The 23889-nt window shown below is 53.1% G+C and overlaps 1 protein-coding gene across 1 annotated transcript in view; it reads left to right on the top strand.

Moving 5' to 3' along the window:
* The first annotated feature begins 660 nt into the window (after positions 1 to 660).
* The window catches only part of SRRM3 (serine/arginine repetitive matrix 3), a 54833-nt gene continuing 31604 nt past the window's right edge, over positions 661 to 23889 (top strand). Inside the window, 2 exon segments of the mRNA XM_077908151.1 lie at positions 661 to 794; positions 20799 to 21063. Coding sequence (XP_077764277.1) covers positions 20831 to 21063 — 233 coding nt within the window. The 5' untranslated portion in view covers positions 661 to 794; positions 20799 to 20830.

The following is a 23889-nucleotide window of genomic DNA, read 5'->3' as shown; positions in this document are numbered from 1 at the left end:
AAGGTCTCTGGACTTCCAAAGCCTCTTCAGGAGCCGGCCCTACCCTTGAATTTCCAACTCTCAGACTGCTCACTTGTGGGGCAAGGAAAAGAAGGTGGAAACTGCAGGTCAGACAGCTGCCCAAAGTCACAAAGAGAGTAACCAAAAGGTGACTTGAACCTATGACTCCAGACGCCCAAACAAGCACCACCAAAGGTCCAGAGATTCCGTTCTCAAATTCCTCTCCCAGTTAGGATGGCCCTCCCCCACCCCACCCCCGCACCACCCCTCCCAGCCTCAGTCAGCTATCGGGATGCAGGATAACAGGGACCTCCTGAGGCATCTCCCAGTCGGATCCCAGGACCCTATTAGACACCAGCTGCGCAGTGCCCTGGAGAGAACTCAGGATAGCGAGTTCTGCTTCCAGTTCCAAATTAATAATTCCCTGGCCCCAGGAGCTTCCGGGGGCTGGAGTGCTCCCACCCGCAGGGAGTGGAACTGATGTCGCTGGGGTGGAGTCCTTGCCAGACGCCCAGTTCCTTGCCTCCGCGGCGGGGGGCCCTCCGGGCCTGCTGGGGGCGCTGTGGGGTCCGGGCCGCTCTGGCCGGCGGGCGGACAGGGAGGCCGCCTCCATGGTGGTGCGCTGTCCAGCATTTCAGCAATCGGCGGCGGCGGCGTCCGCGGGGAGACGGAGGGCGCGGGGCCGTGGGGGCCGCGGAGCTGCCCTGCCGAGCCAAGCGGAAGAAGCAGCCGGGACCAGCGGGGCCGGAGGGCCTGGCTTCAGCACCCGGCGGAGCGAGGCGGTCAGCGGGGAGGTGAGAGCCCCTAGTGGGGCGGGGGCATTTCCCAGAGGGGCTGGGGCTGGGTTGAACCTTGGGCCTCCACAGTCGGACGGGGGGCTCAGAGTCCGCAGGCCCTGGAGCAGGGGATACGTTGGGGGACTGCAAGAGTGTTTGATAGAGGGTGTGAGACACTGGGAAACAGAGATAAGGAACATTGTTCATTTCACTGAGAGGAATAGAGAAAGTGGGAACCCTACGGGGTCATGGACAGGATTCCCCTGGGCATAAATGACCATGGCCTGGCCCATGAGAGGCTAGGGAGGCCCCCAGCTGCAGTCCAGTTGCCCTCCCCCAACTGAGGAGAAGGACCTGCTCCCTAGGGAAGGGAGAGACCAATGCAGGGACCCCGTGGAGATGCTGGTCACTGGCAGGGGTGGGGGGAGCAAGCCCCCACCTGAATGCTGGGCTTCTGTCCAGCAGGAGGTGGCAGCACAGGGGACGGCCTGGCCCCTTTCCCAGCTGTCCAAATGCCCCTAGGGAGGCAGGAACTGGCAATGAGAACTGGGTCTCACACAGGATGGCATTTACTCTCACACTGGGAAGAGGATGGAGGGCATAGAAGAAAAAAATAGCCATGAGGAGTTTCGAGGGGATCTCTGTGGCTTCCCTGTATGCCCGGGGAGAGTTTCTGAAGCTCAGAGTGGGCCTGAGCTCAGAGCAAATTTCTGGTAAAAAGGAGAGATGAGAGAAGAGACGCAGCCTCTGCCTCTCCTCCTCCTCCCCCTCCCTCCCAGGGCTCCTGCCAGGGCAGTGTTGAAGCCTCCTGCAGTTCCTGCTCCTGGCAGCAGGTCCATTGTGGGGATGGGTTTGGCAGAGAGCAAGAGAAGGGCACCCAGGTCTGGCCTGGTACTCCAATACCTGTGCTGTATCTGAGCTGCGACTTCTCACTCCCTTCAGACCTCACTCACTCACCCACTTCTGGCATCAGAGGGCCTGAGCTGGCCTTTTGTCCTGCGTCAAGAGAAGAGGCAGGAACTTAGATGGAGAGCAGGACAGGGGCTGAAGACTTTCCTTGTGCTTCTTAAGGTCGTGGCCCCAACAGATACCAAATTCCTCCCCAGACAGAAATAGGACCAAGCTGGCTAGGAAATTGCTCCCACACATTACCAGCTTTTTGGTTCCTTAACTTTATGCCCCATCCTACTCACCTGTGAGGGGTGGAGGAGGAATTCTTGAAGGGTGAATAAAGACTTGATTAGATTTTAAGAAGGGATAGGTGGGTAGGGCATCATGAAGTCTGAGAGTAATGAGTTCAAACCTAAGCTACATGACTTCGGATACACCACTGATCCTTCCTGAGCCCATTTCCCAACCAGTAGAACAGGTGTCATGTTAACAGCATCTACTTTGCCATTCAAAGAAATAATCCAGACAATGGATGGGAGATTACTTTGGGGCTATAAAATACTGGGCAAGTGTTAGTCGATTGAATGAAAGTAAGAATTTTGTAAGGAGGAGCTGGATAAAGGTGGGAAACTTTTCAGCATTGTTTGAAGCCCGTCTTTCTCTTCCCAGAGGAGCTAAACGTTGGCTGACGGCCTCATACCAGGCTCCATGCTAGGCACAGTACTACAGATGACTCAGTTAATCCTCACAAAAGCCTCCCAAGGAAGATATCATTGTCCCTATTTCACAGCTGAGAAATGAGACCAGTAACTTTCCCAAGGTCATGAAGCTACCCAAGCTGTCTTCCCTGGGACAAGAGTATAGCTGATGACCTGTCCCAGCCTCTTGATAGCAAGGCCCAGTTAAATGCCAGTTTCTTGATTCATGATGCCAGCTTTCCAGGTGGGGAGCCTGAGGCGTATGAATGAGGGTGTGCGGTGCAGTGAGGAGCTGACTCCCCCAAGGTCACTGGGATATTTCGGAGGTGGAACGTGCTTTGAACTGGCCAGCTGGGTGCCCCCATCGCAATCCACCCCTGCCACTGTCACTCCTGCCAGAGGGGGACTCTGGGTCTGGCAGGCCCATCTGCTCACTGCCGTACCCACTTCTCACCTCCTCTGCCTGCCAGCCAGTCTCTTGCTGACCTCAGCAAGCCAGTGACTGCCTGTTCCTTTCTGAGCAGCTAGCCCCTACTTCCCTGAGATGGGACCGTAGTCAATAGCCACTGCCAGCACTGCTGGGGTCAGCCTCCCCTACTGACTTTTCTCTTCCTCTGTCTACTTCTCATTGCCCTGGGGGCAGAATCAAGGCTCCTCCTGTCCCAGCAGCCATCAGGGGCTCTGCTGAAAGATGAGGGGAGCCCACTCTCTCTTCCTTGACTCCTTTACACACTCCAAGCCCCTGCTGGGCACCTGTCACTTCACACACATGACCTCATTTCACCCTCACAAAACCTGGTATCAAAGGTGTTTTTGCTCCCTTTCACAAAGGAGCAGACCAGGGCATGGAAGTGACATGACTTTGCCAAGGTCACAGAGCAAGGTCTCGGTGCAGCCCATGCCCACTGCTGCAGAGGCCCAGTGTGGCTTCCACATCATTCTGTCCTCAATTCCCCAGGCTCTCCTGGGTGAGGGTCAGCCAGGGCACTGTGGCACTGTGGGCTGGCAGGAGGTGGGAGGAGGCAGGTGGTACAGGTAACTGAAGGGCTCTGGGACAGGAGTCCAAGGACCTTCTTTCTGGGCCCATCCCTAACTGACTCCTTCTGTGACCTTGAGCAGGTCCCTACCTGTCTCTGGGCCTCAGTGTCCTCAGCCATAAAACAATAGGGTTTGACTGGATGACCCCCAAGAGCCCTGCCAGCACCACAATTTTAAGATCTCTCTGCTCTGTAGATCTGTATGTTGGGAAGCCTGTGGTTCTATTGGCAAGCTAAGAAGTCACCTCCAAGTGTTTCAATGTTTGCTTTATTAGTTGGAGCTGAGATTTAAAATTCATCCGTCCCTCCCATCTACAAACTTGGGGTCTTTTTTTTTCAAACTTGGGGTCTTAACTAGAAGGTAGACCTTGAAGAGGCCCAGTAGCTTACGTGGAGACCCCAGATTCTTTGGCTGAGCCAGGATTTAGCTGTCCTGGCCCAGGATTGGAGGTGACCTGCAGTGTCACTGAAGGTATCCCACACACACTTCCCAGAGCTGTTCATCAGACTCCAGGAGCTCCCAGGACACATGTGCACAGGCCCTAAATCCAGGGAAGCATCAGTGGTGCTGTGGTTGAGGCTTATTCATAATGTCTTGGAGAGAGGGAGGGATTTTGCAGCTGATGCTCTGAAGAGCAGATGTGGGGCCCTGGAGAGGGAATGAGTCGGTCCGGTGACTAGTCCAGTCTGAATGGGGAGGGATGTCAGGCCAGAAAGTTCCTCCTCAATTCTAACACCCCCCTGGGCCCAGTGAAGGGGTAGGGAGCTCAGAGAGGTGGAAGGATCACAGAGGGTACTCAGTGAGAGTGGGTTTGGAGAGGAAGGGGTGTGATGGGCTGCTCTGTGAGAGGAGACAGAGATTGGTGAGAAGGCAGGAGGCCCAGGTGAGCAGAGGGGCTTATGATAGGGAGGGGCACATCACCAACAGTTACAGACCCAGTCTCCTGCCACCCTCACCCTGGCCTCTTGCCCACTGTAGAGGCTGCTGTGCCAGCTGAAGTTGGCAAGCAGCACCACAGCTCCCTTAGCATCCTGCTGGGGTCTTTGAGCCCTATGAGGTGGTCTGGGCCCATTGAACTGGACCCTGAAGTACAGGTAGCTTTTACTGAACTGGGGAGCCCTTGGCCTACCTGTTTTATTTCTAGCTTTGAGTATGGCCTGTGACTTGAGACCCTTCCCACACTGAACTCCATCCCTACCACCATCTCCCACAACTCCTCAGGTTGGAGACAGGTAAAAGCAAGTTTCATTGAACTCTTGTGATTCCAAGAATGGCACATCTGCCTTGTCCAAGACTTGAGAAATAGAAAAACCGAAGAGAAAATAGAAATCACCTGTAGTTCTGCCACTTGGAGATAGCCACTGAGAACATGGGGGATGTTTCTTCCAGGATTTTGTCCATGTGTTCACAGATACGTAGAGTTAAATAACTGAGAACACACTGGTGAGGGAAGCCAGCATCCTATATTTCACTCTATCATGAGAATTCTCTGATGTCTTTAAAGATTCTTCAAAAAACTTGCTTTTAATGGCCATTTGAAGGCTGGACATGGGTGGAGCTGCTTCCCAAAGGAGCTGGTGGGAGCTGAGAGGAGAACATCCCCCCCTTCCCTCCTGAGTGGAGCACACCTTTCAGGTCTTCTTGCTTTGGGTTTCCTAGGAGAGGATGGCCATGGGCCCTATGACAATCAGCCAGGGATTGAGGAGAGAAGGGCCAAAGCTGCTGGGGGAGGAGGAGCATGTGAGGGTCATGCATCTCCTGGAAAAGGTGAGAACCTGGATCCAACAAGACCTCAGAAGAAAGCTTATAAGGAGAAGTCAAGCGATTGCCAGTCTCCTGTGCTCTGATCTCATTTGGGCCCCAACCTCCACAATCAAGTCTGTTTCCTCCCCTGTAAAATGGACATATTGATATCTGCCACCTGATGTGCTATGAGAAGTGACTCAGGCAAGGATAAAATCGAGTGTACTCCCCTCAGACATGGCAGTCATCTGAATATGAGACCACACAGTCAAGATCTACTGAATGCCTCATTATAATGAATAATCTAATGTGGCCATAGCACAGAGGGCATGCCTGGGAGTAGAGGGTGGAGGGCAGCCCAGGGGGAAGTGACAGGCCCAAACAGGTCGTGAAGGATCTTAAGAACCACTGTAAGAACTGGAGATTTATCTGGAAGGCAAGGGAAGTCAAAGAAGGCTTTGGAGCATTGTCATGAAATGGTCAGATATGCACTTTAGGAAGCCCACTCTGACTGCACTGGGGCAGGGGGAAGGATGGAAAGAGACCAAGGACAAACACGCGGGCGGGGGGGTAGGAAGAGGTGACTACAAAGGGGTCAGGTACTGGAGACATGCCACTGGGAGATTTGAGAGGGGTATATGTGGATGTGGGAGAAAGAAAGAGCTGTGGGCCAGGGGCAGGGCAAGTTAGGAGGCAGCCTACCCCTATGCCCAGCTCCAGCTGCCGGCATAGCCCTCAGTATCAGAGAACTCCAGGCTGGGGGAGCCAGCTTCAAGACTGGCAGAGGAGCCAAGCCACCCCTCCTCCCATGAGGAAGCTAGGACATTCAGCAGGTCCTGCCTCTAGGCAGCCCTGTCCCCCCTCCCTGTCTGGCCTTGTCTGACATATGTTTATTGGTCCTTGTGAACCATCCATTAGTGTCCCCAGAACACTTCTGTTCCCTGCCTCAAAATTCTCCTTCTGTCCCCTGCTCCTCATGTATCAGAAAGCAGAGATGTTCATTCATTCATTCATTCATTCATCCATCCATCCATCAAACTTTTGCTCAGCAGCTCCTCTGAACTTAAAAGCTCACTTACCATTGTCATCCCCAAATTCTGTGCTAGGCACTGGAACCCAACATCTAGCGGGGAGCAGGCCCATAAACTGGTGAATGTTTTGAGACAGAATATGGGTTAATGAGGGAGCATTCCAAGGACAGCTGAGGCACTGGCAGTGGGAGAGGTTGCTTGCCCAGTTGACTTTGGAGCCAGCTTCACAGATGGACTTGATAGGAGGAGTACAGGTTTGCCAGGGGAAGGAAAGGCGGAAAGCATTTTGGGAAGAGGGAATAGCGTGAGCAGAGATATAGAGGGAAGGACACCAGGCACTTGGGGAGCAGTGTGGCTGGAGAGTCAGGGTCTGGGCTCAGGTACTGAGAACCAGGCTGGAGAGGGAGGTGTCCAGGGAGTCTGGTCCGCAGGAAGAACCAAGAGATGTTCCCAGCAGGTAAGCAAACAGCCAGAGCTGTTTCGGGAAGGTCACCCCCGAAGGGCGAGCATGATTTGGACAGATGGAGAGAACTGGGGACCTGCAGTGTATTTTCAGGACACGGGTCACATGGCCTGGGGCCTCTCCTACTGCAGCTCAGCTTCTCCCCACCCGGGCACCCAGAACCACTGCAGCCATGGTCTCTGGGTGCAGCGTACCTGCCTTGGGGTTTCCGGACCACCAGTGAAAAGCAGATTCCTGGCACCCACCCATAATGATGGAGTCAGTGTGGGTCCTAGGGGTCTGCATTTTTAAAGCTCCCAGGTGAGTGTCCATGCCAGAATTAGGAACCAGCATCTCATCACTTAGCACACACTGTTGCCTTTGCCAGGATGCCCTTCTTCCCCCTTCCTCTACTTCTCTGAACTTCAGCCTTTGCTCCCATGTCTTATGGACAATTGCTCATTCCAAGCTCTCCTCGCTCCGTGGGCCCCTAAGTGTCCTGTGCTAAGTGTCCTGTCCTTCCTTCTGGGCCGTTTTGTCCTCTGTCCTGGCTGGTTGTCTGCCCTCCCATCTCCCTCGATAATCACTGTGAACACCCATTAGGCATTTCCCAAGTGCTGGGCACCGTACACTGTACTTCCCACGTACCAACTCATCCGTCCTCACAACATCCTATGAGGGAGTCAGGTCAGGTGCCAGTGTGGGGGATCCTTGAGGCACAGGGCGGTTAATGAGGTCACCAGCATCACCCAAATAAGACCCGGTAGGAATAAAGAGGCTGCGCCGTTTGATGATAACACAGACCAGCTCTTTGAGGGCAGAAACCCCGTGTTAGTCACTGTCACAGGTCCTCAAGGCAAACACAGGGTCTAGCCAAGGGGAGGTGTTCAGTGTCCTCATCTGTAGGATGGGTTAAAGATGGTGATTTCCTTCCAGGGCTGCTTTGCAGCTTGGGAAAGTCCATGGCCCTGACAGGGTTTGAAGCATCGAGGCACAAGGTGCCTGGTCTGGAGTGCGGATGGTGGCAGCAAAGGCGGGAACTCCTCTCTGGGATTTTAGGGCAGAAGAGTTTTCCAGACAATAGCCTTCCTCTGCTGTGCTGAGGTGTGGCTTCTCCTGAATAAATCAGATCCTCTCAAACCTGGCCAGGGAGCAGGGGGCAGGGCTTGTGTTGAGGGTGGGGTCAGACGAGGCCCCAGGTGGAGACTCAGAGAACAGCCTCCCCCACAATCTGACCTTAAGGGACTCACCCCTTTCCAGAGCAAGGAGAGCCTCCCCCTTCCCGACCATTCCTGCCTCCCACCCACAATCCCTCAGGAGCCATAGGTTATTGTCAATGATGTTGTTAATTAACTGCTTAATTAACTATTTAGGCTAATCAGATTAATTGACATTAATTGGCTACCATTTGTCAAGGACCCTGGAAAGCTGTGCCTCTCAGAGTTGAAGTGTGTGACTGGGGCTGAGCAGGGGAGTCAGGGAGGAGCTGTCACCATGCTGCAGAGCTAAGGGAGCAGGTGGCAGGCAGTGGCAGGACCAAGGGCACCAAGACGGCCATACAGGGACTTTGTGTCCCCCAGTGGCTCTCAGGGGTGGGCCCCTGAACTCCTGAGTTCTGGCTCTTCATACTCTTCCTGTCTTTTTTTTTTTTTTTTTTTTTTTTAAGATTCTTTATTTATTTGTTCATGAGAGTCACAGAGAGAGAGAGAAGCAGAGACACAAGCAGAGGAAGAAGCAGGCTCCATACAGGGAGCCTGACGTGGGACTCGACCTGGGACTCCAGGATCACACCCTGGGCTGAAGACGGCGCTAAACCACTGGGCCACCTGGGCTGCCCGTCTTCCTGTCCTTAGTTGTGTTGAAAAAGGTCTGATGAGGGACCAGTGGGAAAAGGGAGATGCCTACCAATCCTAAGGGTTGTAAAGACCTTGGAGTAGGGGAGAGAGACCTTAAAATCCTAAATAAGTCAGGATCTAAGTAGGTCACCACATAACAACTGCTGGGTGGCATGCATATATTCGGTTCAAGAAAAAGAAAAAAAAGGAAAAGATGAGCAGTAAAGGGTAGATAAAATATGCATAATATTAAATGTGATCAAGTGATCAGATTTGCATTATTTAGTCAATTACAGCCCCCAAAGCCCACAGTACATTTTTATGCCTGTTTTAAAACACAACTTACAGTTTTAAATTATAGCACTTGAAACAAAAAAGAAAAAAAACTACTATGAAATGCATCCTACGTTTTAGAAAAAGAAAAAAAAAAGCCAACCCACTCAAAACTGGGAGTGTGAATTCAGAGCCGCTCTCTGAAGCTTAAATGGCTCCTACATCCAGTCCAATGCTGGGCTGGAAGTTGGTAGCCTTGACTTTTTTGCAGAACTCCTGTGGGTCCCTTCTCTTCTCCAAAATCTGGGCCTGTCTTCCTGAGAGAGTGTTTAACGTGGAGCACAGGAGGTGTGAATTTTCAGTATTCCGGAGATGAATACAAATGTGAGGGGAGAAGAGGAGTCCATTTTTGCAGGAGGGTCAAGTTGCCAGGATGAGGTGGGGGAGCACTTCCTCGGTAAGAGGAGAGCCTTGGTGACAGAGATCTCGAGTTTGGTAAGGGAAGACCTAGAGAATGAATGTGGGGTCTCTCTCTTCCCCTTTACTGCCCAATCCTGCAGCCCCTGGGGGAAGAAGGACCAGAAGAGACTGGAGGCTGTTGCCTAGCAACAGGAGGCGCATCTGGATCGATGGGAATGGCAGGCGAGGCTCCAGCCCCCCAGCCTGGCTCCCTCTTTGATCTCTCCCGGCCCAACAGAAACCTGGGGGGGATGCCCAGGGCAGCCTGCTTGATTAGAGCTGAGTCAATACAGCGAATTTTCCATAATGAGATTGTGTGGGCCTTGGAGGCAGCTGCCCTGGCTTCTCCTGTCACCCTCCCCAGTGGGTGGAAGGGGCTTGTCTCTGTCCCGTACATGTCCTTCCTGCTGAGAACCCCTGGGGCAACACATCACCACCAACTTCGATTCTTCGAAGTCTTGGACTGCCAGAGACTCAGAGCCCAGCCCGACCCTGGCCCCAACCGTACCCAGACCCCTGATACTTAATCCAGATGGGAACACTGAGTCTCAAACAGGAAAAGAGATCTAATCATACAGATTCTGGTCCACTTATCCTTCCTCAGCCCAGCTCCCAAGTGTGGGAGGGAGAAGCAAAGTAGGCTGGGTGGGATAGGGTTCCTGTTCCACTGGAGTGCAGGGGAGGGAGTCTAATATATAGACTTACCTCTTTGGGATCCGCACTGGTCTATACAGATCTGCCTCCCAGGTTGAACTCGTCTGCATTATTTTCTTTCTTCCTTTCTTCCTTTTTTTTTTTTTTTAAGATTTTATTTACTTACTCATGAGAGACACAGAGAGAGAGACAGACATAGGCAGAGAGAGAAGCAGACTCCCTGTGGGGAGCCCGATGTGGGACTCGATCCCAGTACCCCGGGATCACAACTTGAGCCGAAGGCAGATGCTCAACCACTGAGCCACCCAGGCACTCTGCATTATTTTCAATGACCGGTATTGCATGTTTGGCTCTATTACACTGGACTATAATGCTGGTCTGCATCGGTCTCTGGGTTCCCCCACTGTCCTCTGTTGATGGATCTAGTCTGAACTCCAGCTTCAGGCTGTCCATGGCCTGTCCTGGGCTATACTGGCCTGTGCTGGTCTCATCTGGCCTGTACTGCCTTTACTGTGGGTTCCTCTATGGGGAGCAGACAACAGAATCCTCCTTATCCATAGAGACCTGCCTCCCAAATCCTCTGCTCTAGGAACCTAAATCAGACCCAACAGGAACAGAGACAGAGGCCCTGGGCTGATAGGTGGGAGCCTGGGTGCCAGGCAAGTCGTTTCTGCCCATTCAAAGACAGAACTGAACTCCAAGTTTTGCAAAGTATATGACAATGTAACCTGTGCAAAAATGCCGACAATTGCAAAGTCTGGGCATATTGACAGTAGGAAACAAGGACCTTTCCTGCTGAGGTCTCTGGCAGTGGTAAAAAACAAATAGTGAGCTCCCCATCTGTGCAAACACAGACTGAATTTCAACAAAGTCTCACAGATGGTTCAATAAAGGTTCACAGCTTGGTTGCTTTGTGCCAAGCTCTGTGCTGGGCAAAAAAGAGACATAAGGTTGGATGTTACCCTTGGAGAGCCCTTGGAGCCACAGGTCTTGAAGAGCCCTCACTAGGCCAGGGAGCAGTCACAGTAGAAAGAAGTAAACGCTGAGTGGTGGCCGGAGAGCAAGTCTCTGAGAGCACAGCAGAGGTGCATCCCCCACCCGAGGTCAGGGAAGGCTTCATAGAGGAGGAGATGCTTGAGTAGCATCTTGTAGGAAAAAATGGAAGGGAAAGGGCATTCCAGGCAGAGGGAACAGCGGGGACTAGTGTGTTCTAGAGTGCCATGTGCCTGAGACACAGGGGGTCTGTACAGGTTGCTCAGGACCCAGATGCCAGCTAAGCTGCCTGGGCTTTCTCTGTAGACAGTGGGCTTGCCCTCCCTCCCTGCCTGCCCTGACTCCCCATCCTGACTCTAGGATCTTGGCCAGCCCTGCCGCATCCATTCCACAGCAAACCCAGGCTGTAGGGAGAGGACAGCTCCAAGCCCCACCCGGGCCAGACTGGATGGGAAGGAGGGGCAGGAGTTGGACCACGAGGGCTGCAGCCCAAGCTGTGGTACCAGCACCCTCGTGGGCCAGGCTGCCTGTCCTCCTGGAACTGGCCCTTCCCCCAACCCAGCCAGACCCAGCCCAGGGGCTCTGGCCAGAGCCTTCCTCTGGCTCCAACGGGGGCAGCAGGAAGCTCAGCTGCTGAATAATTAAAAGGAAGGCTTTCAGCGGTTCTCCCTACCCCCTGCAGCCTCTTCTCGTGGGTTGGGTAACAAACAGCAGTGCCAGCACCTCCCAGGAGAGACTCCAAGGAGGCAGGGAGGAAACTCACTCTGCTAACCCTCTCGTTGCCAGCCTGTCTGAATGCCTTGCTTCCCAGCCTCATGCTGCAGGATCTTCTTACCAGGGGATTCTGGTCTAGGTGGTTTGGTATCTATGAAAAGCCACCTTGTTGGCCTGCTAGTCTTTCCAAGGTGGTGCTGATTTGGGATGGTACTTATCTACTCGATCTGTTCTGATTTATACTGATCTTTATGTCTTACTGGTTAACTCATGCCTGTAGTGGTTCAGACTGGGTGGCATTGTTTATGGGTAAAACTAGCAGTTAACTTACTGCGTACCCTTAATTTAAGGGCTAATTACTTCGTCCCTAAACAGAGGAGGCATTTATATTAATCCCATTTTACAGGTGTGGAAACTAAGCACAGAGGTTGTCAGTTTAGGTTACGTCAGTTTACCTAGTAAGCGACTTGAACCCCGGGCTGGCTCTTTGGCCACTTGCTGGTCTGCACCTGGACTGGGCTATCTCTTAGGGTCAGACCTCTCTCCAGAGGGCAGGGACCCCCAAAAGTGAGAGCACTGGGCAGCAAGAGAGCTTTCCAGAATGAAATCTGACCATGACCTCCCCAGCTCAACAGCCTTCCCTGGCTCCCCATCGCCTGCAGAGTATGGTCCTAGCTCCTCTGTTCCTTCTCACCCCCTCTCTGGGCCTCTGTGCTCAGTCATGCACAAGCCCATGCTCTTCCCTCTTTTCTCTTCAAGACTTCTTCCCACACACCCCCACATTCTGCCCAGAACATCTTTCCTCCCCTTCACTGTCCCACAGCTCCTCCTTAAGCTTTAAGATCTTGCCTCCAAGAAGACCTCCCAGCTATGCTCCTCTGCAGGAACCCCAGCTCAGTTGATATCTCTGCCACATCCCCCATCCCAGAACTTATCTTGCTACATTATAGGCATCAGTGGCCACTCACTGAATAGCTGTGACATGAATAAGTGACCTGAACCTAGAGCTGAGGGGGCTGTTACCTGATCCTGTGGCCCTTAGCCCCCAGCCCTGCCCTCTTGCACAGGTTGCACAGGAAGGCTTCCAGTTTGTTCCACCCACTACTTGATTATCTTTGCCCCTCTGCCCATACTCATGCTTATGGGCTGGAGGTTGAGAGAAGGGTCCCCCAGGGAAGGGTGGGGTTAATAGGAGACAGTCCCCTACTGCTCCGGGAGACATGTCAGTGCCATGGGTGCAGCCTGGCTTCAGTGCCAGGGATGGGAGTTGGGGTAGGGACACCTTGTGGACTTCTCAGAGATGAGTTTTCTTTTCCAGCCTGATAACCACTATGGTTGCACACTCATTTTTACAAAGACCTGGACTTAGTTTCACAATCTAAGTACCTGATTTCCTGTGTGTTTGTAAGTTCCACCCTGTTTCTTTTTTTTTTTTTTTAATTTTTTTTTTAAGATTTATTTATTTATTCATTCAGAGAGACAGAGAGGCAGAGAGAGAAGCTGGCTCCATGCAGGGAGCCCGACGTGGGACTCGATCCCGGGTCTCCAGGATCACGCCCTGGGCCGCAGGCGGCACTAAACCCACCACAGGGGCTGCCCTCCACCCTGTTTCTGACAGCCACAAAGAATCTTTTTTTCTCCAAGAAGCTCAGGAGGCCTGCCCCGCCCTGCCCCCCTGTCCACACACTGGGCTTCTTCTCCAGAAGGGCTCACCCTCTGTTCACAGACCCCATCTTCACCGCATCATGCATCCCACACACCCTGGCCCTCTGTCCTAGATCCCTGGGCCCTGCCTCGCCTTTGCCATCAGCCCGTGCTATGCCCTGCCTGCATCCCCCCTTCCTACCAAGGACTGAGACTCATCCTTTGAAGGGCCCATTCAACCACCATCGCCTTTGTGAAGCCTTCCCAGAGCTTCACAAACACAGACAGACCCCCTCTGGTCTCTTTTGTTCTCCCAGCATGAGGTGAGGTGAGGAGGGTAATCAGGATCTGTCTTCATAACAAGCTTGTCACTGAAAGAACAACCATTCCATCACACTAGGAAGTAGGGGGTATTGTCTCCATTTTACAGATGAGAAAAAATGAGGCTTGGGGAGGTTTACTGACTTCCCCCTGGCTGCCCAGACACAAATGGTAGAGTTAGAATTCAAACTCAGGTGTTCTGGCTCTGAATCCAGTGATCCTTGTCTACCCACGCCCCACCTCCATCTCTGTCCTGGGCCAATGGGAAACAGCAGGAGGACCTTAGTGACAAGATGGTAATTGAATTGTGGGTGACCAGGGATCCAGGGCTTGCTTGAAGCTGTGGAAATCTGTACCTTGAGGGGGTGGTGGCACTGAGTACCAGCACTGTATCTGGGGAGGTGGTCTCTCAAGGGCAGGGGCAGGTAAAGGAGCCCCCAGGGGAAGGGTGCTGCGCTCTAGGGGAACCAAGGGGGCCCCTGGGTACCCACCTTGGGGGTGCCCCAGTGCTGGAGGCTTAGAAGATGGGGAGGGGGAGAAGTGGCCAGCAAGGAGGAAAGGGAAAGTAGGCAGAGTCAGTCCAGCAAGCTCCTTGGAGTGGTGCCCACCCACTGGCCTGGCCAGCCCCTGCCTCACCTCCCTCCACAATCAACCACCTGGTTCACTCTCGGGTTTTAGTATTCCCAATGTAATGACAACTCCTACATCAGGCCCAGATTACAGCCTCCCAAGTGCCAGACCCCTGCTCTGAGGCTTCCTAGACCTCTTCACCTGCACGTGTAGGGATTCCTCATACCCGCTATGTCCTGAAGAGGACGGTGCCACTGACAAAGCAACAAGGGTGACCCCCAGGACCACCGATGAGACACTCATCAAAATGCCAGGCTCTGTGAGGGATTTCCCAGGGGTTGGTCCTTTACAACGAACCTGGAGGGAGGATGCTATTATTAGTTCTACCTTACAGGCAAGGAAACTTGAGACATAGAGTTTTAGTCAATTGAACAAGGTCACTCAGCTCATGAGTTCCCCCCAAAGCCTCCCTATCTCCCCATCAAACTGAGGTTCTCCACGGCAGGGCCAGGGTTCCCACTCAGATGCATATGTGGTTCAGTGCCCCCTCTCCCAGACCTGGCCAGGTTGCTACTGACCTGAGCATCCTATCCTTCTGAGCCCCAGGGTGAGTGATCAGTTCATTAGCTGTGAGGCCTCTGTGACTGTCAGCCAACTGGACACTGCTGTATGGATGGGCTGCTTCGCCCTCAGTTAATCTCTACCAGCAAAGCTGGACTTGAAAGTCCTAGCAGCCAGACTGTGTTCCATCCTGTTCTCAGCCAAGCCTGCTCAGGGGAGCCTGGATTGGGTCTGAGGGAAGGAGGTCAGCCCAGGGACTCGGCCATAAGGCTTGGAGGTTAGGGCTCTGGCCCTTGAACCACTTCCTTGCCAGCAGAAGAGGAGATGCTCCCCCGGCAGCTGGTGTTCTCTTAGAGTTCCAGGATGTAATGTGCACATGGATGTGGCTGGCCCAGCATCTGGGCTTGCCCTTGGGACCTGACCTGATGCTGGGGACAGCCTTAGGGCTGAGCTCTGGGGGTTGATGGTGTGGCTCCCGCCACTGACACCCTCAGCAGGAAAAGGCTAGGCTGAAGACTTGCAGTATACATATGAGTTAGTATTACCTAGACTTGCAGAGGAGAAAAGGATTTATGGGATCTTCAAGTCCAGCATCCTCATTGTCTGGTGGAGATAACAGAATCCAGAGAAGGGGAGTGGCTTTCTCAGGGTCTCACAGCCAATCAGCAGTAGAGAAAAAAACTTCCCCATTTTCTGCCCCACCTCCAAAGAGACTAAATGTAAATGTCCCCAGGGACCTTAACATGTTAGGGTCAGGGTGAGAGTTATGGCTCTGGCCCCACAACTGTCTGCTTGATCCCCACAAACTCCTTGTTCTCAGTGTACCCCCATTTTACCCTCCATGTTCCCCATCCCAGTAAATGGCTGTACCATCCATCTGGTCTTCCAGGCCAGCCCATGAGCTCCCAGATGGCCAGGCTAGGGTCGTGTGCATCTCCAATGCTCAGCTTTTCATAGTGTAGGGCCCAGAGTAGATGCTGGGTGGGTATTTGTTGAGTGAATAGAATGTCTACCTCCTGTTCTGAACATTCCTGTGATGGGGAACTCACCTATCCTGCAAGGAACTGAACTGCTTAGTTTTTTTCTTAAAGGTTTGATTGCTAAGAAAAAAAAAAAAAATACTGTCTTGGACTCAGCTGAAATCTACTCTAGATGACTTCCCTGCAGGAGTCCTGGCTTTCTTCTGGAACAGCCCAGATTGAGGAGGTCCTTCCTCTTCTCAGTGTGATCCAGGACTGGCAGCATCAAGGGCACTTGAGAACTTGTTGCAAATGCAAATTCTCAGACACTACCCCAGATCTACTGAATCAGAAAATGAAATTGCATTTTAACAAACCCTCTGGGTGACTCTGATGCCTAAAAAATCAGAGATCTGCTGCTCCAGACACCAGATCCCAATGGCTGGTCCAGAGAGAGTCTGTATTAGAATCACTCAGGAAACATCAACAATCCCCCAGACATTCAAGTTTGGTAGGTCTGGGGTGGGTCCCAGGTAGGATTGATGTCAAGATGTAAAGATTCAAGACACCCAGTTAAGTTTCAGTTTCAGATAAACAATGATTATTTTTTTTGCCTAAGTATGCCCCAAATATGAAATTCATGAAATTCAAATTTGATTCAACTGTGCATCCTAGTATTTTTGTCAAATATGGCAACCCTACCTTTTTTTTTTTTTTTTTTTTTTGTGAGAGAGAGAGAGCACAGGCATACATGCAGGGGACAGGGGCAGAGGGAGAGAGAGAATCTTAAGCAGGCTCCACACTCAGCACAGAGCCTGTCCCAAGGCTTAATCTCATGACCCTGAGATCACGACCTGAGTGGAAATTAAGAGTCAGACGCCCAAGTGACTGAGCCACCCAGGTGTCCCAATCCTATCTAATTCTAACAAGCTTCCCCATAGATTCAGCCAGGTTTGACCTAAATCCTCTACAATCCTTCAGATATTTGAAGATAGGGATTCTGACCACCTGTATATTCTTATCACCTCCCCATTCTAGACATAATGTCTTTGTTGATGCAGCCTAAGATAACATGCACTTTTGGCAGCCACAATATGATATTGACTTCAAATTGGGTTTGTGGCCATTGAAAACCCCTAAATCCTTCATAAATATGCTGCTTCTAAATCATGTCTACCCCATTCCAATTTTAGAAAGTTAACTCGGGGCACCTGGGTGGCTCTGTGGTTGAGTGTCTGCCTTTGGATCCCGGGGTCCTGGGATCGAGTCCCACATCGGGCTCCTTGCAGGGAACCTGCTTCTCCCACTGCCTGTGTCTCTGCCTTTCTCTCTCTGTGTGTGTCTCATGAATAAATAAATATAATCTTCAAAAAAAAAAAGTTAGCTCGGGAACTGGCTTTAGAGTGAGGGATTTGTCTCTGTCCTGTTTTACTTTCTTCTATTCTTTCCATCTTTCCAGCCTACTGAGTCCTTTTAAAATTGACTCTATTTAAAAGGCTTCCCAGGCGCTGCCCTCGATGAATCTGATCATCAGATTATCAGTGTTCTATCCAGTCAGTGGTGAACATCCAGATCAGACATGGGTGAGGACCAAGCCTTGTGGTCCTCCACTAAATACCTTCATCTAATGTGACATCAACTCATTAATCAGCTCCCTTTGAGTACAGGTCAATCTATCCACCAATTACTACAGTGCAGACTATTCATTCCAATAACTGCAGTGTCTCTGTCTCCTTACACAATTTCACAAGTATTCCATAAAAGATAATGTCAGGTGCCTCTCAGAGAGATCTCCTGCCTGCAGTAAGGTGGATAGATCCCTGGTCTGCTGGCCCAGCACCAGCAGCTTGGAAGGAAGTGGGCTCCATGTGCAGTGACTGTTCTTAGGGGCCAGGCCCCTCCTCTCAGGGTTCAGGGGTCATTCTTCAATAACCTGCTTCTGATTCTTGCCTGGTGGCAGCCTCTAACACATCAGGTGAAGTTAGTAGAATCCACCAACTATCTTAGTGAAAATCCAGGCTGCCCCAGCCCCATTGCCCATATGCCCCTCTCTTTTCCTTCTAAGAGCCATTCCTGAAGATTGCACTCAGCCGGCAAGCAATCTTAGCCAGGCGTTCTCCTAGTGCTGGGGGAAGAACTGCTTGGGGTCTGGAGATCTGAGTGTGTTCAAAACTGCTCCCACCAGCTTCCCCTCCCCCACCCTCAAGGAGCTCAGGCCAACTTCCAAGCCAGGAAGCCTCGCCCAGGTCAGAGGGAAAGCATGCAGAGCAGCATGGCTCAGAACCTGGCTCCATGGGCTCCCCTGGGGCCTAAGCACTTTCTCCCCATACCCTCAGCATGCCTCTTCCATCGCCAGGTGCTGGATAGGCTCTGGGGAGCCAGAAAGAAGGGATCCCTCCTCGCAAAGGGCTCACAGCTCAGAAGGAGAATCAGATGCAAACAAGTTAAACTTCAGTATCTACAGAGGTGAGGACAAAAACTGGAGCACAAATAGATAATGGCTCATCCTTCCTGAGAAGCTGGGATAGCTTCCCAGAGGAGGTGACATTTGGGCTGGGCCCTGAAGGGTGAGCAGAAGCTCCCCAGGGGGACAAGAGAGGAAACGGAATTCCAGCACAGGGGAACCTATGGGCAGGGCCCAAAGGAATGAGAGCACATGTCTGGAGACAGATGACCAAAGCCAAGAGGCTAGATGTTGGCTGCAGGATGAGGCGCAGCAAGGGATGAAGTTGTGAGATAGCATAAGGCAAAATGTGAAGGGGTCTTGCACGCTGTATTAAGGACTGTGCCAGGTATTCCTCTATCCCACCTCCCCTTATAATTATCTTCTATTTGTTCCACCCATGTGCTTTGAGCTTCACCTGCTCACTCAGGCACTTTGCTGGCACTAGGACTTGAAAGCTAAGCTGCCCTCAGTGTAGAGGGGGCCAGACCTGTGAGCCCGCTGTAACAACAGTGAGTGGCAAGAGCTCTGGCAGGGTGGCACCAGCTAGAGGGGTAAAGGGAGCCTTCAAGAAGATGGTGATGCCTCTGAGCAGGGACTCCGAGGGCACAAAGGAGTCAGGAGAAGAGTGTCCCAGGGAAAGAGAGCACCAAGTGGAAAAGCCTGGACACAAAAGAGTTGGAGAATCTGTGTGGCCCTGTGAGTGGGGAGGGTGGTTACCACTAGACCAGGAGGCAGGCTATGCCATGACTTTAAGCAACGGAAAGCCACTAGAAGCTATTAATCAGGGCATGACATAGTCTGATTTGCTCCTGGACTGATCTGTCAGGTTGCTGATGGCGATGGGAGGGTTGGGTGTTGGTGTTGTGGGGGAGGGAGCAGGATGCAGAGGTAGCAGATCAGAGTGAGGGGCTTGGGTTTTGCTGGGGACAGGAGGGGGGAAAGTGGATAAATGGAAGTGATGTGGAGAAGAGGGGATGGGGGGCCACATTTAGTGACAGGTGAGCTGTGGTAGGCCAAGGCAACAGGGGTCTCCAACTCCACACATGTCCCTGGTGCAGGTGACCGACAGCCAAGAGAGTCACCCCTGAGCCAAGCACTAAGACCAAAGCAGGTAGAAAGCAAGGCTCCCAGAGCTCTCTGTGGAGCTTGGTGAGTGTGTGATGCTTGTGGCCTCTCACCCCAGGAGAGGCCCTGGTGGAACTGGGGTGCAGGGCTGGGCTAGGACAGAGGCAAGAAGCTGGCAGGGCTTAGGGATGAGAAAGAGGTTTGAACGAACAGTTTGGTCTGTAACGCCACCCCAAGAGCGTCCCTCTCCTAAAGAGTCAGGATGATGCTCACAGGCACAGGTAGGCACCAGAGGCTCAGAGAGGGTCAGTGACATCCTCGGGGGTCTCACAGCAAGGAGTAGAGGAGCCCATCCTAGAATCCAGGGGCTTGGGGTTTAGTGGGATGGACATGAGAAAAGACTTTATGTTCTCATCATCGTCACTGCCTGTCACTCTGTCCCCTTCCCTGCCTTCCAGGGTTTTGTGGCTCTGAACACCCCCACCCACCCCCCATCACCCAGTGAGGAGAGTGTGATTTGGGGGTTGTGTTGCAGGAAAGGCCCCATCCAGGATGTCCAGACATGCTCTTCCCACCTCCCTCCACTCTCCTCTCTCTCATCCTACTCCCTGGGAAGAAGGCCTCCGTGTTGCTTAGCAACTAGCTGGCGCCTTGGAGAAAGGAAATGGAAATAGCTGGAGGTACCTCCCCTCTGTCAAGCTAGGTCCTTGGTCTGTGCACATGAGTGTGCATTGCACCTGTGCGTGTGCATACTCTACTCTGAGCCTGGTGTGGAGCCAGGGTCTCTGACCTTTCAAGCCATGCTGACTCGCATCACCCTGAGCCTGCCGGAGGATGTGGCTGACTGGAAAGCTAATGTCACTGCCATTTTGGTCACATCTTTAGGAGCAGTGTTTCTAGAACAAAGGAGGGAACAGATCTATGGCCTTCCATCTGGACCTGGCACACACCTGGAAGGCTGGCTTTGGAGAAGTTGGCCAGATCAAACCGCCTGCGTGGTGGGAATGCAGTGGACTCCATCTTCCCATCTCCGCAGGGCTGCCCTGGGAGCAGATGGGAGGTGGGAGCACATGTAGCTTGTGACCCCATAGGCCAGCAGGACAGTGTGTGTCCAGAGGGAGGTGGAAGTTTAAGTGAGGCTGGAGGAAAAACAAAAATAAAACTAATGAATTTTACCTGGGGCGCCTGGCTAGCTCGGCTGGAAAAGCACAGGAGTCTTCATCTCAGAGCTGTGAGTTCAAGCCCCACCTTGGGTGTAGAGATTACTTAAATAACACAACAAATTTAAAAAACCAACTAACAAATTTTCCCAGAGACTGATGTGGTTGCCTGGGAAGTTGCAAGCAGGTGCCCAGGAACTGTGACAAGGGAGAGAGGGTTGCCCTAGGTGGTTACTAGGTCCCTGGAGATGACCATTCCAAGGCCAGGGCCCTAGGAGGCCCTCTAGTCCAGCCTGCATCCACCCACTTTGCAGGCAGGAAAGCCTGGTGTCTAGTCCCCCGCTCATGCCCTGAGGTGTGACCCAAAGGTGCTAACCTGACGTCCGCCCCCCTCTGCAGCATGAGGGGAAGCGGATTAGAGCCATGAGTGGGCCTTTAAATCTCCCGGATTAACCCGCGCGCAGAGGAGTTTAGCAGGTGGCCGAGAGGTGACCATCCGGCCTGGTATCTGTGTCTGTCTCGCAGGGCCGGGGCCGGCGGCTCCGGGGCCAGCCGCCATGTCCTCCACGGTGAACAACGGGGCGGCGAGCATGCCGTCCCCACCGGACGCGGCCAACGGCTTTCCGCAGCCGGGCGCCTCCTCCGGGGCCTGGCCGCGGGCGGAGGAGGAACTGCGCGCCGCCGAGCCGGGCCTGGTGAAGCGCGCGCACCGCGAGATCCTGGACCACGAGCGCAAGCGGCGCGTGGAGCTCAAGTGCATGGAGTTGCAAGAGATGATGGAGGAGCAGGGGTGAGCGCGCCCGGGGCGAGGCGGGGCCGCAGCCGGGGAGGAGCCGGGGCGGGGCCGGCGAGGGGCCAGGCCCTGATCCAGTCGGGGTAGAGCCCTCGCAAGGCGCAAGGCCCGACGACCTTCATTCATTTATTAGTTTATTCAGCCTATAAGCTGTCTTGAACGCCTGCTCTACGTCAACCTCTGAACTAAGCTCAGATTCACAGACGCCGAGGAGACAGTCCATGTCTTCCAGAAACGTCCAGTCCAGGCAGGGGTGGGGAGGAGAGAAGCATAGAAACCCCTATGACAAGTCAAGGTCTCAGTTTGCCCTTCTCTAAAACGGCTCTATTGAGCTTCCTGGACTCTGCCAGCCACGAGAGCACAATGGGCCCTTATTACCATTACCAGGGAGGCTGCCTGTGGTTTCAGCAGAGGAGTCCCTCCAGCAGCCATGCCTGGAAGCTTCAGTTTTACCTGTCCAGTTCAGAACCAGTGACAGGGAGGGACACATAAGTGTCCTAGGCACTGCGTTGGGCAATGTTGGAGAACCAGAGCCAGACTGGAGTCACCTCCTCAAAGACCACCCCTCACCCCCACCCCCTACTCCCATCTCAGAAGAGAAACAAGCATGTTTACGACCACTCCATCATAAAACAGATTAGAATCATGGTGAGGGGGCCAAGTGTTTCAGGAGCTCAGAGGAAAGATTCTGAGAAAGGATATTTGAATGGGCCTTGAGGGCTGAGTACGAGTGTGTCAGGGCTTATGTACTGATCAGTCAGTAAGGATCTTTTTAGGGACTTCCCTCGAAAGTCCAGGGGAGACAAGACAGGTCTAACACATGGAGCAGGAGGTAAAGAAGCAGAACAAAGTCATTCTTTGTGCAGCTCCAAGAAAGCTGGTGGTCCCCAAGATTCCGTTTAGCATCTTCCCTGAGTGTTTTGAAACTAGTGGGCTGGCTGCTGAGGGAGTCAAAATGGGTAGCAGGGCCCACCCATCAGACTGGCACTGTCGGCAAGCTGAAAAATCAGAAATGCCCAGTGCAGTAGGGCCTGAAGCCACATTGGGACAACAGCCTGGACCCAGCAATGCTTCCAAACCACACCTTTGTCCATCCAGGCCTCCTGGGCTCCCCAAGAGGCAGCTGAGACATGGCTCACCATTGCTGTAGCACCCAGGGAGACACAGGCTCAGAGACAGTCACTGGCTGCAGGCAGGGCCAAAGCTGAGACTGGATCCAGGGTCCTCAGGGGGGCTGCCAGGCAGGGACCCTGGGGCACAGAGACTTGGTGTTCATCTCCAGCTGGCCTGGTGACCAGGTTGGGGGGGGGGGGTGTCCCTGCAGAGAGGGATAAAAGGATGGAAGGCAGACAGAAAGGAGGCTTCCAGCTGGCAGTGAAACCAGGTTTGATGAGCCGTGGATGTGGACAGAGGAAATGATATCCCCAAGGGCAGGATCAAGTTAGGGAGTGGGAAGAGGAGAAGAGCTCAAGGACCTTAATGCAACCTATAAATCCTGCTAAATTGGGAGACTCCGGCTGTGAAGAGGTTGTGGGCAGGTGGGCAAGGTTAGGGAACAGGAGGGGTGCCTGGGCCAGAAGAGGGCCAGCCTTCTGTGCTGTATTCTTGGAAACTGCCCCCTTCCCCTCCCAGAGCCCGACCTCCTACCTGAGCCCCCTCCCTCTTCCTTGCAGAGCCCCATTCTCTCAGGGAACTCCTAAAGCCCCTATCTCCTGGCACCCCTCCCCTCCCAAGCCTCCTCCCCCTGGCTGAATCTCCTCCTCCAGAAGCCCCCAGGCCCTCACTGCACATAGAGGGTATTATCAGATGAGGGCAGCCTCAGGCAGGAAGAGATGGCATTTGGCCAGGCCCCTGATGTCAGTCCCCTGGCATCAAGGACAAACATGTCTCTCTGGGAGGGACCCACTAAGTCTCCAGGCAGGGCCCTTTCCCCCACCCAAGCCCTCACTCCAGGTGGGCCTTGCACTGGAGTCTCCCAGGAAGCTAGCTCTCAAGTTACCAGCCCCCACTCCCACCCTTTAGCAGCAGCCTAGCCAGTGGAGGCCACAGCCACTCTGGAACCCCACAATCCAGACTTGAACAAGCCTTAGCTACTGGCCTGTAAAATAAGGAGTCGTTCTGAGAGTACTGTGGGCTAAAGATGTATGGGGCTCCCCCATCTTCAGCCAATGCCCATAAGCTGCTCCACAAACACCAAGGACCCTTGCTCTGTTATAAAATCCAGTCATTAATATCCATTTCTACAAACACTGGTTCATTTGAGCTTATTTACCAGGTTCTCGGGCATTTGACAAATATTCCCACTAGTCACAGGAACACACATTCTTTGGCCCCATTAAAAAGCAATCCCTTCCCTAATATTGATGGATGGCCCGCTAATTCATTGGTGATTGATGCCGCTTTGGAGTCACCTTCCCCGGCAGCCTCCTTGTGCAGCCTGCAATCACGGTGGGGCTAGGGACAGAGCCCCAGGCCAGTGTGGTGTGCTGTTCCTACCCCAGCACCTATCCACCCCCCATACACACTCACCTGTGCCTCTTCCTGCGAGGACACGAGGACACGGGAGGCGCACAGAGAATGGCTCCGCCCCTGGGACTTAGAGCTTGGAGGTCTCCCTTCTCCCTCTTCTGTTTCCTCATCCATCAAATGGGAAGAGGAAGGCTGCCCACACCCTGAGAGCTGCTGTGGAGAACAAATCAGTGACCAAGGAAGCAACAGTGTGGGAAACTCCAGGTCTGGGCAGAAGCGGGCAGAATGGTACATGTTCTACTCTGGGGACCCCTTTTTAAATGCAGGATCTCCTTACCACACCCCAACCTCAGA

Source organism: Canis aureus, chromosome 8 (assembly GCF_053574225.1).
Source record: "Canis aureus isolate CA01 chromosome 8, VMU_Caureus_v.1.0, whole genome shotgun sequence".
Taxonomy (NCBI): Eukaryota; Metazoa; Chordata; class Mammalia; order Carnivora; family Canidae; genus Canis; species Canis aureus.
Note: the sequence above shows the minus strand (reverse complement) of the source record. Positions and strands in the feature narration are given on the sequence as shown.